Source organism: Coregonus clupeaformis, chromosome 36, assembly GCF_020615455.1.
Source record: "Coregonus clupeaformis isolate EN_2021a chromosome 36, ASM2061545v1, whole genome shotgun sequence".
Classification (NCBI taxonomy): Eukaryota; Metazoa; Chordata; class Actinopteri; order Salmoniformes; family Salmonidae; genus Coregonus; species Coregonus clupeaformis.
In genome coordinates this window covers 21,164,021-21,183,069 of record NC_059227.1, presented here as the reverse complement: position 1 = coordinate 21,183,069, position 19,049 = coordinate 21,164,021, and the positions used below count along the sequence as shown (strand labels likewise).

Sequence of the window (19,049 nt, the reverse complement as noted above, 5' to 3'; positions counted from 1 at the left end):
ATGGAGGAGGTGGTGTTATGGTGTGGAGGTGCTTTTCTGGTGACACTGTCTGTGATTTATTTCGAATTCAAGGCACAGTTAGCCAGCATGGCTACCACAGCATTCTGCAGCGATAAACCATCCCAACTGGTTTGGTCTTAGTGGGACTATCATTTGTTTTTCAACAGACAATGACCCAACACACCTCCAGGCTGTGTAAGGGCTATTTGACCAAGAAGGAGAGTGATGGAGTGCTGCATCAGATGACCTGGCCTCCACAATCCCCCGACCTCAATCCAATTGAGATGGTTTGGGATGAGTCGGACCGCAGAGTGAAGGATAAGCAGCCAACAAGTGCTCAGCATATGTGGGAACCCCTTCAAGACTGTTGGAAAATAATTCCAGGTGAAGCTGGTTGAGAGAATGCCAAGAGTGTGCAAAGCTGTCATCAAGGCAAAGGTTGGCTATTTGAAGAATCTCAAATATAAAATATATTTTGATTTGTTTAACACTTTTTTGGTTACTACATGATTCCATATGTGTTATTTCATAGTTTTGATGTCTTCACTATTATTCTACAATGTAGAAAATAGTAAACACACACACACACACACACACACACACACACAACGGGCCGTTTTTCCCAGTCCCAGATTAAGCCTAGTCTTGGACTAAGTAAGCATGTTTAATGGATTCTGGGAAACCAGCTCTATGCATCTTAAACAAACATACAGACACAGTGGTAGCCTATACATCAGTCTCCACACAGAAAGGTCTAGCAGAGCAGTGCAGGGCAGTGGGAAGTGGGAGTGGTGACCAGGGGTCAGAGGTTACTGACTGTGGGAACACTGGGTGGCTGGAGTGTCAAAACCTTTAACCGTCATGACAATCTGTTCCCTCCAACATAAACATCACCACACACACACACACACACACACACACACACACACACACACACACACACACACACACACACACACACACACACACACACACACACACACACACACACACACACACACACACACACACACACACACACGGGGGCCTGAGACAATGCTCCAAAGGAGACCACACAATACCCCCACAAGGACACCACACAGAGCCTGAAACAATGCCACAGTAACCACACACACTGAAATAACACTGTCACCACAGCCAACACAGCTTCAACCAGTCTAACACAATGAAGTGGGCTTAATGAAACACTACACAATGTAACATAGCCTAATACAAGACAAAATGTCTGAAACTGCACTCTCTCTAGCCTTAAAGTGTGGGATCTCCTGGGTCCAAGCACAACCACTATAGCACACTTGGCACCAGAATCACTGTGAACACTTGAACTTAGATCAGGGCCAAATAAAATATCCCCAAATAACACCCAGCCTAAACCAAATCCAATTCAAATTTTATTGGTCACGTACACATATTTAGCAGATATTATTGCGGGTGTAGCGAAATGCTTGTGATCCTAGCTCCAACAGTGCAGAAGTATCTAACAATTTCACAACAATACACACAAATCTAAAAAGTAAAATAATGGAATTAAGAAATATATAAATATTAGATCGAGCAATGTCGAAGTTGCATTGACTAAAATACAGTAGAATAGAATACAGTATATACATATGAGATGAGTAAAGCAGAATGTAAACATTTTTAAAGTGACTAGTATTCCATTATTAAAGTGGCTAGTGATTCCAAGTCTATGGACAGTGGGGAGAACAAGTATTTGATACACTGCCGATTTTGCAGGTTTTCCTACTTACAAAGCATGTAGAGGTCTGTAATTTTTTATCATAGGTACACTTCAACTGTGAGAGACAGAATCTAAAACAAAAATCCAGAAAATCACATTGAATGATTTTTAAGTAATTAACTTGCATGACATAAGTATTTGATCACCTACCAACTAGTAAGAATTCTGGCTCTAACAGACCTGTTAGTTTTTCTTTAAGAAGCCCTCCTGTTCTCCACCCATTACCTGTATTAACTGCACCTGTTTGAACTCATTACCTGTATAAAAGACACCTGTCCACACATTTAAACATACTCCAACCTCTCCACAATGGCCAAGACCAGAGAGCTGTGTAAGGACATCAGGGATAAAATTGTAGACCTGCACAAGGCTGGGATGGGCTACAGGACAATAGGCAAGCAGCTTGGTGAGAAGGCAACAACTGTTGGCGCAGTTATTAGAAATTGGAAGAAGTTCAAGATGACGGTCAATCACCCTCGGTCTGGGGCTCCATGCAAGATCTCACCTCGTGGGGCATCAATGATCATGAGGAAGGTGAGGGATCAGCCCAGAACTACACGGCAGGACCTGGTCAATGACCTGAAGAGAGCTGGGACCACAGTCTCAAAGAAAACCATTAGTAACACACTACGCCGTCATGGATTAAAATCCTGCAGCGCAAGCAAGGTCCCCCTGCTCAAGCCAGCGCATGTCCAGGCCCGTCTGAAGTTTGCCAATGACCATCTGGATGATCCAGAGGAGGAATGGGAGAAGGTCATGTGGTCTGATGAGACAAAAATAGAGCTTTTTGGTCTAAACTCCACTCGCCGTGTTTGGAGGAAGAAGAAGGATGAGTACAACCCCAAGAACACCATCCCAACCGTGAAGCATGGAGGTGGAAACATCATTCTCAGGATGACTGCACCGTATTGAGGGGAGGATGGATGGGGCCATGTATCGCGAGATCTTGGCCAACAACCTCCTTCCCTCAGTAAGAGCATTGAAGATGGGTCGTGGCTGGGTCTTCCAGCATGACAACGACCCGAAACACACAGCCAGGGCAACTAAGGAGTGGCTCCGTAAGAAGCATCTCAAGGTCCTGGAGTGGCCTAGCCATTCTCCAGACCTGAACCCAATAGAAAAATATTTGGAGGGAGCTGAAAGTCCGTATTGCCCAGCGACAGCCCTGAAACCTGAAGGATCTGGAGAAGGTCTGTATGGAGGAGTGGGACAAAATCCCTGCTGCAGTGTGTGCAAACCTGGTCAAGACCTACAGGAAACGTATGATCTCTGTAATTGCAAACAAAGGTTTCTGTACCAAATATTAAGTTCTGCTTTTCTGATGTATAAAACACTTATGTCATGCAATAAAATACAAATTAATTACTTAAAAATCATACAATGTGATTTTCTGGATTTTTGTTTTAGATTCCGTCTCACACAGTTGAAGTGTACCTATGATAAAAATACAGACCTCTACATGCTTTGTAAGTAGGAAACCCTGCAAAATCGGCAGTGTATCAAATACTTGTTCTCCCCACTGTATATAGGGCAGCTGCCTCTAAGGTTCAGGGTTGCGTAACCGGGTGGAAGCCGGCTAGTGACGGTTATTTAACAGTCTGATGGCCTTGAGATAGAAGCTGTTTTTCAGTCTCTCGGTCCCAGCTTTGATGCACCTGTACTGACCTCGCCTTCTGGATGATAGCGGGGTGAACAGGCAGTGGCTCGGGTGGTTGATGTCCTTGATTATCTTTTTGTCCTTCCTGTGACATCAGGTGCTGTAGGTGTCCTGGAGGGCAGGTAGTCCCCCTGCGGTTGCAGGTGGTGCAGTTGCCATACCAGGCGGTGATACAGCCTTACAGGATGCTCTCAATTGCGCATCTGTAAAAGTTTGTGATGTTCTTAGGGGCCAAGACACATTTCTTCAGCCTCCTGAGGTTGAAGAGGAGCTGTTGCGTGGGTGGACCATTTCAGATCGTCAGTGATGTGTACGCCGAAGAACTTGAAGCTTTCCACCTTCTCCACTGCGGTCCCGTCGATGTGGATAGGGGTGTGCTCCATCCTGAAGTCCACGATCAGCTCCTTTAATTTCTTGACGTTGAGTGAGAGGTTATTTTCCTGGCACCCTCTCCCAGGGCCCTCACCTCCTCCCTGTAGGCTGTCTCTTCATTGTTGGTAATCAGGTTACTACTGTTGTGTCGTCTGCAAACTTGATGATTGAGTTGGAGGTGTGCGTGGCCACGCAGCCATGGGTGAACAGGGAGTACAGTACGGGGCTGAGCACGCACCCTTGTGGGGCCCCTGTGTTGCGGATCAATGAAGTGGAGGTGTTGTTTCCTACCTTCACCACCTGGGGGCGTCGCGTCAGGAAGTCCAGGACCCAGTTCCACAGGGCGGGGTTCAGACCCAGGGCCCTGAGATAAATGATGAGCTTGGAGGGTACTATGGTGTTGAATGCTGAGCTATAGTCAAGGAACAGCATTCTTACATAGGTAATCCTCTTGTTCAGATGGGATAGGGCAGTGTGCAGTGCGATGGCATCGTCTGTGGATCTATTGGGGCGGTAAGCAAATTGAAGTGAGTCTAGGGTGTCAGGTAAGGTAGAGGTGATATGATCCTTAACTAGCCTCTCAAAGCACTTCATGATGACAGAAGTGAGTGCTACGGGTGATAGTCCTTAAGTTCAGTTACCTTTGCTGTCTTGGGTACAGGAACAATGGTGGACATCTTGAAGCAAGTGGGGACAGCAGACTGGGATAGGGAGAGATTGAATATGTCAGTAAACACTCCAGCCAGCTGGTCTGCACATGCTCTGAGGACGCGGCTAGGGATGCCATCTGGGCCGGCATGCTTGCAAGGGTTAACACGCTTAAAATGTCTTACTCACGTCGGCCACGGAGAAGGAGAGCCCACAGTCCTTGGTAGCAGGCAGCGTCGTTGGCACTGTGTTATCCTCAAAGCGGGCGAAGCATGTGTTGAGCTTGTCTGGAAGCAAGACGTCGGTGTCCACGACTTGGCTGCTTTTCCCTTTGTAGTCCGTGATTGTCTCTGCCACATACGTCTTCGTGTCTGAACCATTGAATTGCGACTCCACACTGTCTCTGTACTGACGTTTTGCCTGTTTGATTGCCTTACGGAGGGAATCACTACACTGTTCGTATTCGGCCATATTCCCAGTCACCTTGCCATGGTTAAATGCGGTGGTTCGCACTTTCAGTTTTGCACGAATGCTGCCATCTATCCACGGTTTCTGGTTTGGGTAGGTTTTAATAGTCACAGTGGATACAACATCTTCTATACACTTCCTGTTCGTCAATGTTATTCTCAGCGGCTACCCGGAACATATCCCAGTCAACGTGATCAAAACAATCTTGAAGCATGGATTCCGATTGGTCAGACCAGCGTTGAATAGACCTTAGCACGGTACTTCCTGTTTGAGTTTCTGCCTATAGGAAGGAAGGGAGGAGCAAAATGGAGTCGTGATCAGATTTGCCAAAGGGAGGGTGGGGGAGGGCCTTGAAGGCATTTCGAAAAGTTGAGTAGCAGTGGCCGAGTGTTTTACCAGAGCGAGTACTACAGACAATGTGTTGATAGAACTTCAGTAGCGTTTTCCTCAAATTTGCTTTGTTAAAGTCCCCAGCTACAGTGGTGTAAAGTACTTAAGTAAAAAATACTTGAAAGTCCTACTCAAGTAGTTTGTTGGGGTATCTGTACTTTACTATTTATATTTTTGACAACTTTCACTCCACTACATTCCTAAAGAAAATAATGTACTTTTTACTCCATACATTTGGACCATTTCCTGTCCTGCTAAGCATTCGAAATGTAACGAGTACTTTTGCTCGTTACATTTCGAATGCTTAGCAGGACAGGAAATGGTCCAATTCACACACATCAAGAGAACATCCATGGTCATCCCTACTGCCTCTTATCTGGCAGACTCACTAAACACAAATGCTTCATTTGTAAATGATGTCTGAGTGTTGGAGTGTGCCCCTGGCTATCCGTAAATTAAAAAACAAGACAATTGTGCTGTCTGGTTTGCTTAACATAAGGAATATGAAATTGTTTATACTTTTACTTTTGATACTTAAGTATCAAAAGTAAATGTAATTGCTAAAATATACTTAAGTATATTTAAAACCAAATACTTTTAGACTTTTACTCAAGTAGTATTTTACTGGGTGACTTTCACTTTTACTTGAGTAATTTTCTATTAAGGTATCTTTACTTTTACTCAAGTATGACAATTGGGTACTTTTTCCACCACTGCCCAGCTACAATAAATGCGGCCTCAGGATATGTGGTTTCCAGTTTGCATAAAGTCCAGCGTAGTTCTTTGAGGGCCGTCGCCGTATCGGCTTGAGGGGGAATATACACGGCTGTGACTATAACCAAAGAGAATTCTCTTGGGAGGTAATACGGTCGGCATTTGATTGTGAGGTATTCTAGATCGGGTGAACAAAAGGACTTGAGTTTCTGTTTGTTATCACAATCATACCATGAGTAGTTAATCATGAAACACACCCCCCCACCTTTCTTCTTCCCGGAGAGTTCTTTATTCCTGTCTGCGCGATGTACTGAGAACCCAGCTGGCTGTATGGACGGGGACAGTATATCCCGAGAGAGCCATGTTTCCGTGAAACAGAGTATTTTACAATCCCTGATGTCTCTCTGGAAGGAGATCCTCGCCCTGAGCTCGTCTCCTTTATTGTCCAGAGATTGAACATTAGCGAGTAATATACTCGGAAGCAGTGGATGGTGTGCACGCCTCCTGAGTCGGACTAGAAGTCCAGTCCGAATTCCTCTTCTCCTTCGGCTGTGTTTTGGAGCAGCCCCTGGGATAAGTTCAATTGCCCTGGGGGGTACGAACAAAGGATCCACATTTGGGAAAGTCATATTCCTGGTCGTAATGCTGGTGAGTTACCGCCGCTCTGATATCCAAAAGTTATTTCCGGCTGTGTGTAATAGCACAACATTTCCTGGGCTAAGAATGTAATAAATAACACACAAAAAAACAAATTACTGCAAAGTTGCTTAGGAGCTAGAAGCAGAGCTGCCATATCTGTCGGCGTCATCTTCACCATCTGTAGGCGCCATCTACCCCATCTTCACTTTACTTTGCACCAGATTTACACCACATATGCAGGGATGTCATCAACACAAACAAGAAAATCAAGGAAAACCCATAAATGTTATACCAAGACCCAACAGCTCCCGGACAAGAACTAGACTATATCCCAGACAGAGGCCTCAGAGTTGTTACCCAACATGGCCTACATCAGAATGGGGTCTGGAGACCTGCCATTGGCCTATTCATGCTTTGCCACAATGTAACCTGATCCTTAGATGCCTCTCAAGCCTGCATGTTATACAAGATGGACAAAGATACCGTACACATACCAAAAGAGCGAGAGCGAGAGAGAGAGAGCGAGAGAGAATCTGAAGTCAAATGTCTACTGTTTACTGATGATCTGGTGCTTCTGCCCCCAACCAAAAAGGGCCTACAGCAGCACCTAGATCTTGTCAGACCTGGGCCCTGAAAGTCAATCTCAGTAAGACAAAAATAATGGTGTTCGAAAAAAGATCCAGTTGCCAGGAACACAAATACAAATTCCATCTAGACACTGTTGCCCTAGGGCACACAAAACAATATACCTACCTCAGCCTAAACATCAGCACCACAGGTAACTTCCATAAAGCTGTGAACGATCTGAGAGACAAGGCAAGAAGGGCCTTCTACGCCATCAAAAGGAACATAAAATTCGACATCCCAATTAGGATCTGGTTAAAAATACTTTAATCAGTTATAGAACCCATTGCCGGTTATGGTTCTGAGGTCTGGGGTCCGCTCACCAACCAAGAATTCACAAAATGTGACAAACACCAAATTTAGACATCTGCATGCAGAATTCTGCAAAAAAATCCTCAGTGTACAAAGTAAAACACCAAATAATGCATGCAGAGTAGAATTTGGCTGATACCCACTAATTATCAAAATCCAGGTAAACAAAGCCATCACCTACAGAGAGATTAGCCTAGAGAAGAGTCCCCTAAGCAAGCTGGTCCTGGGGCTTTGTTCACAAACACAAACAGACCGCAACAGAAACACAATTAGACCAAACCAAATCATGACAAAACTAAAAAGATAATTACTTGACACATTGGAAAGAATTTACCAAAAAACTGAGCAAACTGTACTGCAATTTGGCCCTAAATATAGAGTACACAGTGGCAGAATACCAGACCACTGCGACTGACCCAAAATTAAGGAAAGCTTTGACTATGTACAGACTCAGTGAGCATAGCCTTGCTATTGAGAAAGGCCACCGTAGGCAGACCTGGCTCTCAAGAGAAGATAGGCTATGTGCACACTGCCCACAAAAGGAAATTGAGCTGCACTTCCTAACCTCCTGCCAAATGTATGACCAATTAGAGACACATATTCACCTCAGATTACACAGACCCACAAAGAATTTGAAAACAAATCCAATTTGGATAAACTCCCATATCTATTGGGTGAAATACCATAGTGTGCAATCACAGCAGCAAGATTTGTGACCTGTTGCCACTAGAAAAGGGCAACCAGTGAAGAACAAACATAATTGTAAATACAACCCATATTTCTGTTTATTTATTTTCCCTTTTGTACTTAACTAGATGCACATCATAACATTGTACATATCCATAATGACATTTGAAATGTCTCTATTCCTTTGAAACTTTTGTGAGTAATGTTTACTGTTCATTTTTGATTGTTTATTTCACTTTTGTTTATACTATTTTTCACTTGCTTTGGCAATGTAAACATATGTTTCCCATGCCAATAAAGCCCTTTGAATTGAAGAGAGAGAGAGAGAGAGAGAGAGAGAGAGAGAGAGAGAGAGAGAGAGAGAGAGAGAGAGAGAGAGAGAGAGAGAGAGAGAGAGAGAGAGAGAGAGAGAGAGAGAGAGAGAGAGAGAGAGAGAGAGAGAGAGAGAGAGAGAGAGAGAGAAACACGGGATGTTTGTTCCTTGGCCAGGGCAGGCGGAAAAAAACTAAGACCCATGCACAGGCATTGCTTGCATTCAGTTCTGTGCATGGAAAATTCTGGTCTTGAAGCACAAGAGGCCAAAGCAAGGGGGTGAAGCGTGGATGTCTGGCACCCTCTAGTGCACAGATGTTATAACAGCCTTGTTTATCCTGCACACACATTATGGTAGTGGTATAAGCCTTAAGATTATGGTGGTTTAGTTATGTCTAAAGAAAACAATGTGGAATTTGAAATACAGTGAAAAATGACAGCTTTGCACACTCTTAGCATTCTCTCAACCAACTTCATGAAGTAGTCACCTGGAATGCATTTCAATTAACTGGTGTGCCTTGTTAAAATTTAATTTGTAGAATTTCTTTCCTACTTAATGCGTTTGATCCAATCAATTGTGTTGTGACAAGGTAGGGGGGTATACAGAAGATAGCCCTATTTGGTAAAAGACCAAGTCCATATTATGGCAAGAACAGCTCCAATAAGCAAAGAGAAACGACAGTCCATCATTACTTTAAGACATGAAGGTCAGTCAATACTGAACATTTCAAGAACTTTGAAAGTTGCTTCAAGTGCAGTCGCAAAAACCATCAAGCGCTATGATGAAACTGGCTCTCATGAGGACCGCCACAGGAATGGAAGACCCGGAGTTACCTCTGCTGCAGAGGATAAGTTCATTAGAGTTACCAGCCTCAGAAATTGCAGCCCAAATAAATGCTTCACGGAGTTCAAGTAACAGACACATCTCAACATCAACTGTTCAGAGGAGACTGTGTGAATCAGGCCTTCGTGGTTGATTTTGCCATGAAACCACTACTAAAGGACACCAATAAGAAGAAGAGACCTGCTTGGGCCAAGAAACACGAGTAATGGACATTAGACCGGTGGAAATTTGTCCTTTGGTCTGGAGTCCAAATTGGAGATCTTTGGTTCAAACCGCCATGTCTTTGTGAGACACGGTGTGGGTGAACGGATGATCTCAGCATCTGTAGTTCCCACCGTAAAGCATAGAGGAGGAGGTGTTATGGTGTGGGGGTGCTCTGCGGTCTGTGATTTATTTAGAATTCAAGGCACACTTAACCAGCATGGCTACCACAGCATTCTGCAGCAATAAACCATCCCATCTGGTTTGGGCTTAGTGGGACTATCATTTGTTTTTCAACAGGACAATGACCCAACACACCTCCAGGCTGTGCAAGGGCTATTTGACCAAGAAGGAGAGTGATGGAGTGCTGCATCAGAGGACCTGGCCTCCACAACCCCCTGACCTCAACCCAATTGAGATGGTTTGGGATGAGTCGGACGGCAGAGTAAAGGAAAAGCAGCCAACAAGTGCTCAGCATATGTGGGAACTCCTTCAAGACTGTTGGAAAAGCATTCCAGGTGAAGCTGGTTGAGAGAATGACAAGAGTGTGCAAAGCTGTCATCAAGGCAAAGGGTGGCTATTTGAAGAATCGCAAATATAAAATATATTTTGATTTGTTTAACACTTTTTTGGTTACTACATGATTCCATGTGTTATTTCATTATTTTGATGTCTTCAATATTATTCTACAATGTAATATTTTTTTTAACAAATAAAGAAAAACCCTTGAATGAGTAGGTGTGTCCAAACTTTTGATTGGTACTGTATATTTATAAAAATATATATGGGGGATTGGAAATGATGCAGACAATTTCACTGAAGCCACAATCTACTTGCAATATTAAAGCTGACGAATAATGGTCGGGGGCTGTTTTTCATGGTTCGGCTAGGCCCCTTAGTTCCAGTGAAGGGAAATCTTAACACTACAGCATACAATGACATTCTAGACGATTCTGTGCTCCAACTTTGTGGCAACAGTTTGGGGAAGGCCCTTTCCTGCACAGAGCCCTGTCCTTAACACCATCGTACACTTTTGGGATGAATTGGAACGCCGACTGCGAGCCAGGTCTAATTGCCCAACATCAGTGCCCAACCTCACTAATGCTCGTGGCTGAATGGAACCAAGTCCCCGCAGCAATGTTCCAACATCTAGTGGAAAGCCTTCCCAGAAGAGTGGAGGCTGTTATAGCAGCAAAGGGTGGGACCAACTCCATATTAATGCCCATGATTTTTGAATGAGATGTTCGTTGAGCTTTGGCCATGTAGTGTAAAAGAGTGGAAATCTATTTGTTATTTTTAAATCCATTGTGCATTACCTTCTCTAAGATCATACGATCGTTCATTCATGCATTCAATCAAATTAATTGACAACAGATGGGCTGCAACCTGATCTTTGACACACAACGGTGTGGAGTGGACACCCTAGCTGCAATTACTAGTTTTATTCCGCAGGATGGTCGGTGGTGAGTGTGTGTGTTTTTCCTAATGAGCTTTCTCTCTCCATGCCTTTCATTCTACCTCGATCTCTCCCTGTATCTTTCTTTTATTCCCCTCCCATCTCTCTTTCTCAGGGTGTGGGTGAGAGAGGGGTATGCACTGCACAGCAGTTGTGGGGTGCTGGTAGTTTTCCACTGGAGGTTGTTGACTGAATACAGAGAGAAAGGCATTACAGTCAGTGTGCCGTTTACACTGTCACTCTTCTCCTCCTCCTCCTCCCTCCTCCCCCCTCCCGTTTTCTAGCCCCCTCTCTTTCCCTTGTTGTTGAATAGCTCTGCCAGAAATTAAGCACAGCCCCTTGGTAATGGTGCCAACTGGCCACCCTATCATGCCCCTCCTGCCTCTGGTACAATGGCAACTGCCTGCTCTCTGCAACACCCCATCCACCCACCTCAGCGCCAGTATAAAATGCACTTTGGCTGACCACTGAGAGGAATAAAAACAGCCCTACATTTAGAAATACATATAGTATACTCCTGTCTATTATTACAGTAAGCCAGCTTTTCCCAAACTCGGTCCTGGGGACCCCAAGGGTTGCACATTTTGGTTTTTGCCCGAGCACTACACAGCTGATTCAAATAATCAACTAATCATCATCATCAAGTTTTAATTATTTGAGTCAGCAGTGTAGTGCTAGGGCAAAAAAACTAAAAGTGCACCCCTGTGCTTGTATGTAGTAGCTAAGAACAGTGTTTATAATTTCCATAAAGCTTCCAATGGGGTTGACTCTGACCTAGTTCCACACTTCCCACACTCCCCACTCCCTCTCTGCAGTCTGCACTGAGCATTGTGTGACTCGGGAGGAGTCGGTCTTTGGGTGGTTGGAGTTTATGTGTGTTCAGAATATAGGTTAAGGCATGGGACGGGAGCATAGGATGTGAAAAACACACACACACTTATTGAGAGATGGTTGGTTAACATGAAACATGAACACATTTCAGCATACAACAAAAAGCTTTCTGCATGCAGGTACAGTGCATCTGTCAGTACATCTGTCAGATGATCTGATGACATTTCTATCATAGACCCAACCCACTTAGTCTGCTGGCATCCTGAGAAACAGCCCCATCTCCCACAGGCCAGGCAACCCAAACTCCTCAGTCCTACCAGGCAGCCAGCTGTAAATCCAGGGCTTTATATCTCTATCACGTTTTCCATACACAGAGAGATGTGGTAACTGTGCCAAAGGTCGCTGCTGCCTTAATACTTTCTCTCCCCCCACCATGTAATTTGTCTGACCTCGTTTGAGCAATCGCCAGCAGTGATCTCCCATAATCCAGGAGATCTGCCCAGGGTCCCAGACTTCTCTTTTCTCTCCATTGATACAGTAAGCAAATATAGGGGGATACACACACACACACATCAAACCAAGGATCAGGAGAAAACGTCCTACCAGAATGATGGTAGACTAAAAAAAACATAACGATTCTCTGAAATAATCTCACCATGTCGCACCAAGCAAAACTCATCAGGACTTCTCAAAAAGGCAGCGGTCATTGTTGTACCATGTGTACTGTCTAAAAACTACACAGCAGCATTCTCCCTCTTCCCCCTTTTCAAAGCATACAAAGACAATGAAAAACAACAAAGGGGCAAACAAGTTGTCATGGTCGTGAGCCTGGAGGGCCTCCTTGGTCTTTCATGTGAAAAGAGAGAGGCTTGGCCTGACTGGGGTTATTTTCCTGGGTGGAAGGAGGCAGGAGAGAGCAGAGCAGAGCAGACCATGCCATAGACCTATACTTAATTCCTCACACGCTAGTGTTTATTACCGCAGCTGCTAAACCATACTAAAAAGAGACATAATTAGCTAAATAAGTACCCTAAACAAAAATATAAAAACGAGACATGCAACAATTTAAGAGTTTACATTTGCCTTGTGCAGCGCGACATCTCCTTCGCATAGAGTTGATCAGGCTGTTGATTGCAGCCTGTGGAATGTTTTCTCACTCTTCAATGGCTGTGCGAAGTTGCTGGATATTGGTGCGAACTGGAACCCGCTGTCGTACACGTCGATCCAGAGCATCCCAAACATGCTCAATGGGTGACATGTCTGGTGAGTATGCAGGCCATGGAAGAACTGGGACATTTTCAGCTTCCAGGAATAGTGTACAGATCCTTGCGACATGGGGATGTGCATTATCATGCTGAAACATGGTGATGGCGGTGGATGAAATGGCACGACAATGGGCCTCATGATCTCATCACGGTATCGCTGTGCATTCAAATTGCCATTGATAAAATGCAATTATGTTTGTTGTCCATAGCTCATGCCTGCCCATACCATAACCCCACCACCACGGGGCACTCTGTTCACAACGTTGACATCAGCAAACCGCTTGTCCACACGACGCCATACACGTGGTCTGCGGTTGTTAAGCCGTTACTGACAAATTCTCTAAAAACGACATAGTAGGCTTACGGTAGAGAAATTAACAATCAATTCTCTGGCAACAGCTCTGGTGGGCATTCCTGCAGTCAGCATGCCAATGGTACGCTCCCACAAAACATCTATGCCATTATGTTTATGACAAAACTGCACATTTTAGAGTGGCCTTTTACTGTCCCCAACACAAGGTGCACCTGTGTAATGACCGCTGTTTAATCAGCTTCTTGATATATGCAACACCTGTCAGGTGGATGGATTATCTTGGCAAAGGATAAATGCTCACTAACAGGGATGTTAGTATGGAAATGTTCTGGGATCTTTTATTTCAGTTCATGAAACATGGGACCAACTCTTTACATGTTGCATTTATATTTTTGTTCAGTGTATATGTAAAAAATTAAAAGCATCACAGCCTTAACACTTCCTCAGCTAGCATAACCTCTGCTCATGCCTAGAAGGCATCGGTTAAGACGCTGGCAAGGCTTTTCCTACTAGCATTGTAGGATAGAGGAGAGAATACTTTGAATTCGTGTCATTTTTACAACCTTGTGTCAATGAGTCTGGCTCCTTCTGATCAAATCCAAAATGTGTCCCATCTGTCCGTTTAGAATGATACTAGGAACATGGTAAAACAGGATCAAATGAGATAATTTATTGTCCCCCATGATGAAATCGTATGTTAGTCACATGCAATATCTCAGACACCACTGTCCCGATTTTGACGAAACATGGGTGAATGATGCATCTTACCATGGAGATCCGACATAAAAATTACACTGAATGGACGATTATTTGTGGGGGACGGCATGTTTACTGTTGTCTTGTTTCAGTGTGTGTGTGTGTGTGTGTGTCTGTAAAGAAGCTGTGCTCCTACATGCATCGACTCAACCTCCAACGATATTATAACCGCTATCGATAATAGACAGTACTGTGCAGCCGTCTTCATCGACCTGGCCAAGGCTTTCGACTCTGTCAACCACCGCATTCTTATTGGCAGACTAAATAGCCTTGGTTTCTCAAATGACTGCCTCGCCTGGTTCACCAACTACTTCTCAGATAGAGTTCAGTGTGTCAAATCGGAGGGCCTGTTGTCTGGACCTATGGCCGTCTCTATGGGGGTGCCACAGGGTTCAATTCTTGGGCCGACTCTTTTCTTCGTGTATATCAATGATGTCGCTCTTGCTGCTGGTGACGCTCAGATCCACCTCTACGCAGACGACACCATTTTGTATACATCTGGCCCTTCATTGGACACTGTGTTAACAAACCTCCAAACGAGCTTCAATGCCATACAACACTCCTTCAGTAGCCTCCAACTGCTCTTAAACACTAGTAAAACGAAATGCATGCTCTTCAATCGAACGCTGCTGGCACCCGCCCACCCGACTAGAATCACCACTCTCGACGGGTCTGACCTAGAGTATGTGGACAACTACTGTAAACTCTCCTTCCAGACTCACATTAAGAATCTCCAATCCAAAGTTAAATCTAGAATCGGCTTCCTATTTCGCAACAAAGCCTCCTTCACTCATGCTGCCAAACATGCCCTCGTAAAACTGACTATCCTACCGATCCTTGACTTCGGCGATGTCATTTACAAAATAGCCTCCAACACTCTACTCAGCAAATTGGATGTAGTCTATCACAGTGCCATCCGTTTTGTCTCCAAAGCCCCATACACTACCCACCACTGTGACCTGTACGCTCTTGTTGGCTGGTCCTCACTACATGTTCGGTCGTCAAACCCACTGGCTCCAGGCCATCTATAAATCACTGCTAGGCAAATCCCCGCCTTATCTTAGCTCATTGGTCACCATAGCAGCACCCACCCGTAGTCTGCGCTCCAGCAGGTATATCTCACTGGTCATTCCCAAAGCCAACACCTCCTTTGGCCGCCATTCCTTCCAGTTCTCTGCTGCCAATGACTGGAACGAATTGCAAAAATCTCTGAAGCTGGAGACTCTTATCTCCCTCACTAACTTTAAGCATCAGTTGTCAGAGCACCTTACCGATCACTGCACCTGTACACAGCCCATCTGAAATTAGCCCACCCAACTACCTCATCCCTATATTGTTATTTATTTTGCTCTTTTGCACCCCAGTATCTCTATTTGCACATAATCTCTTGTACATCTAGCATTCCAGTGTTAATACTAATTGTAATTATTTTGCACTATAGCCTATTTATTGCCTTACCTCCATAACTTGCTACATTTGCACACACTGTATATATATTTTCTGTTGTATTTTTTGACTTTATGTTTTTTTACCCCATATGTAACTCTGTGTTGTTGTTTTTATCGCACTGCTATGCTTTATCTTGGCCAGGTCGCAGTTGTAAATGAGAACTTGTTCTCAACTGGCTTACCTGGTTAAATAAAGGTGAAATAAAATGTAAAAAAAAAAATGAAAGCACAATGCTCATAAGACCAGGGTGACCTTCTGACCGCTGTTGCTTATGTTGACCATGTCTACTGAGCTTACCCAGGCAGTTGTTCTGACCTCAGAGCGTTGACCTCTCTGAACCCCCTGGGCAGGGGGGGAGGGGGGTCGAGCTCTACAGCTTGTAGAACTCGACCCCCCTGCCCAGCCCTACTACCCTGCAGGCGTATTTTGGCCCATGCTCCCCTAACCCTTCACCCCCAGCAGTCTCCAGTACAGAACACAACACCAGAAAAACATGAGCCCACTCCTTTCACAGCAACTGTCAACACTGTCCTACATTTTCAAAGGCTGCCTCCTTGGAAAACATAGCACACGACAACTGCTTGTTTTATGTCAAGGGCAATTCTGTAAAATGCAGATTGTATCTGAACGAGAGAGGCTATTTCCATGTTAAAAACATAGCCTCCATTTACAAACATACACTACCGGTCAAAAGTTTTAGAACACCAACTCATTCAAGCGTTTTCCTTTATTTTTACTATTTTCTACATTGTAGAATAATAGTGAAGACACAAACATGAAGTAATTCCGGAACCTAACAGGGTTTTGTCTATAATGAATATCATCCTGAGCCATATCATCATGAGCTGTTCTGATGGTTTGTTTGTTTGATGACGCTTTTAGCTGGAGATGATACAGGCTCTGTACACCAACTCATGTTAAATTACATATAATTTAGGGCCTATTCTATAGAGTGCATTGTTTAGCCTATTTTCCCATGCATGCAACAACTGGCAATATTTATAATAGCCAGAGACACCCCTATGATGATTAACATGGCAAAGTTTCCCTATGCACTGATACTGTTTTATTTGTAGTTTTGGTCCATTTTTAAACAAGACCGGTATAATTAAGACAGAAGACAGGAGATAGGGTCAAGATCAGAGGTTAGGTTATTGTCATTTTCCCTTAGTGCTTTGCTGTTTACATCGTTTTTGACTATGTTCTGTAGAAAACAGACTGGGACATAGAACACCATGAAAAAAACGCATCAGTGTCAACAGTAGTGGTACAGCCGCTTCAGCATCAGATCAGCACCACATCTGTCGACCTTGCAACACGCATTCTCCTACCTGGACATTCCGTAGCAGCCAAACGCAACGCTCCCTGACATCATCGAAGGGGCACCGCTTGGACAGCATGAGTAGACGGGCCAGGATGTCGTTCAGGTCGCTGGTGGGGTGACCTGCAGTAGCTGGAGGAGAGGGAACAGCGGCTGGTATCGGCCCTATACTCTCCACTCTCCGCATCACCTCCTGGCTGATGTGCTCCATTGCAGCATCTCTGGATCTCGCATCGCGGCTGCCAAGCGCGTCCCATCTGGCCATGGCATCCTGATCCTGGATGTCCATCGTATTCGGATTCTCTTTGATTTCTCGTGGCAGGCTATAATATGAAGTGCACAGTGGTGTAAAGTACTTAAGTAAAAATACTGTAAAGTACTACTTAAATAGTTATTTGGGGTATCTGTACTTTACTATTTATATTTTTGACAACTTTTACTTCACTACATTCCTAAAACAAATATTGTACATTTTACTCCATACATTTTCCCTGACAACCCAAAGTACTCATTAAATGTTTTATGCTTAGCAGGACAGGAAAATTGTGAAATTCACACACTTATCAAGATAACACGTGGTCATCCCTACTGCCTATGGTCTGGCGGACTCACTAAACACAAATGCATCTTTTGTAAATAATGTCTGAGTGTTGGAGTGTGGCCCTGGCTATCCGTAAATTTATAAAACAAGAAAATGTTGCTGTCTGCTTTGCTTAATATAAGGAATTTTAAATTATGTACTTTTACTTCTTGATACTTAAGTATATTTTAGCAATTACATTTACTTTTGATACTTAAGGATATTTAAAACCCAAATACTTTTACTCAAGTAGTATTTTACTGGGTGACTTTCACTTTTACTTGAGTAACTTTCTATTGAGGCATCTATACTTTTACTCAAGTATGACAATTGGATACTTTTCCACCACTGGAAGTGCATAAAATGCCAACCGTTTGCTGTCAAATACTCATAGATGCTAAAATATGTTACCTATAGCCTACCACCCAATGCATGCAATAGACAGTAGCTAGTATACATATTTATGAAAGTTCTTGACAAATTTTGACTGAATAAAAATGACATTGTTTGCATTGTTAAGATGTTTCTCTGTGTGTGACTAAAGTAGAGAGGGAATGAACAAAAAAAACAAGCAGGCATATCAAGGGACAATGCAGAAAACGTTTCTTCCCTTCCAACCTGTAACGTTACGGAGAACGCTGTGCGAAAGCCAGTCGTTTGTAAACCAGAAAGTTACTGGCAACAAAGGAAGCCTGCTTGTACAGTAGCACTGCTGCCGAGAACAGCAAGCTAGCTGTACAAAACTAGCTAGCTGTTTCGCAGTCCGTTAACAGCTTATAATGTGTTGTTCAACATGCAAAAAAAAACAAAAAACATACTTCCAATGTACTTCCAACAGGCTTGGCACTGGTCTGACAGTATCCATAACATAGCCATTGCACTTTGTTTTAGTGGTCTCATTAGCTAGTTATAAACGTGTGGTATCTGGTTTACAGTTGGTTAGCAGCCAAATGGTCCATTCAATCTTTTCTCGCTCTCTCGGTCTCCAGCCTTTTATTAACAATGTCTGGTTACAAAACAGCGATAGAGTACAAATATATATTTAAGCATAACAGCAGTTAAATACCGTACCCTCATATTTCAGTACATCTTGCAAACGAAGGATGTCATTCACAAATACTTACTTTAATCACATTATTTTTCCACAGATCATGCGGCAGTCGGACACAGCAGATTTCATTATTAAAGCGCAGCAACTTGGGTTGACAGTTGATTGGCAAGACTTATGTCCAATGCTCTGCCTCGTAACCAAATATAGGCAGATCTATGCAGATTTTGCCCAATAGTCATCGTGAAAGGCGGGCCCATAACCACGGCAGGGGAAACATGGGAGTTTGATGCTTTTAGCAATCGGACCCATTCAAAAATGGGATGAAGAGGAATAATAAACTACACCTCCCAGCAAACATAGGGATTGTTGGTGAGCAGAGGGCTCCCTTCCCCTTGTTTATTAGAAATCTATAGTAATA

At 43.8% G+C, this 19,049-nt stretch overlaps 1 protein-coding gene across 1 annotated transcript in view; it reads right to left on the bottom strand.

Annotated features, from left to right (window-relative positions):
* Positions 1 to 18,792, bottom strand: part of LOC121552509 (sestrin-1) — a 91,072-nt gene extending 72,280 nt beyond the window's left edge. Inside the window, exons 1-2 of the mRNA XM_041865464.2 lie at positions 18,705 to 18,792; positions 17,011 to 17,323 (exon numbers count right to left, since the gene is read on the bottom strand). Coding sequence (XP_041721398.1) covers positions 17,011 to 17,289 — 279 coding nt within the window. The 5' untranslated portion in view covers positions 17,290 to 17,323; positions 18,705 to 18,792. The remainder of the gene's footprint in view (positions 1 to 17,010; positions 17,324 to 18,704) is intronic.
* Between the last annotated feature and the right edge of the window lie 257 nt (positions 18,793 to 19,049).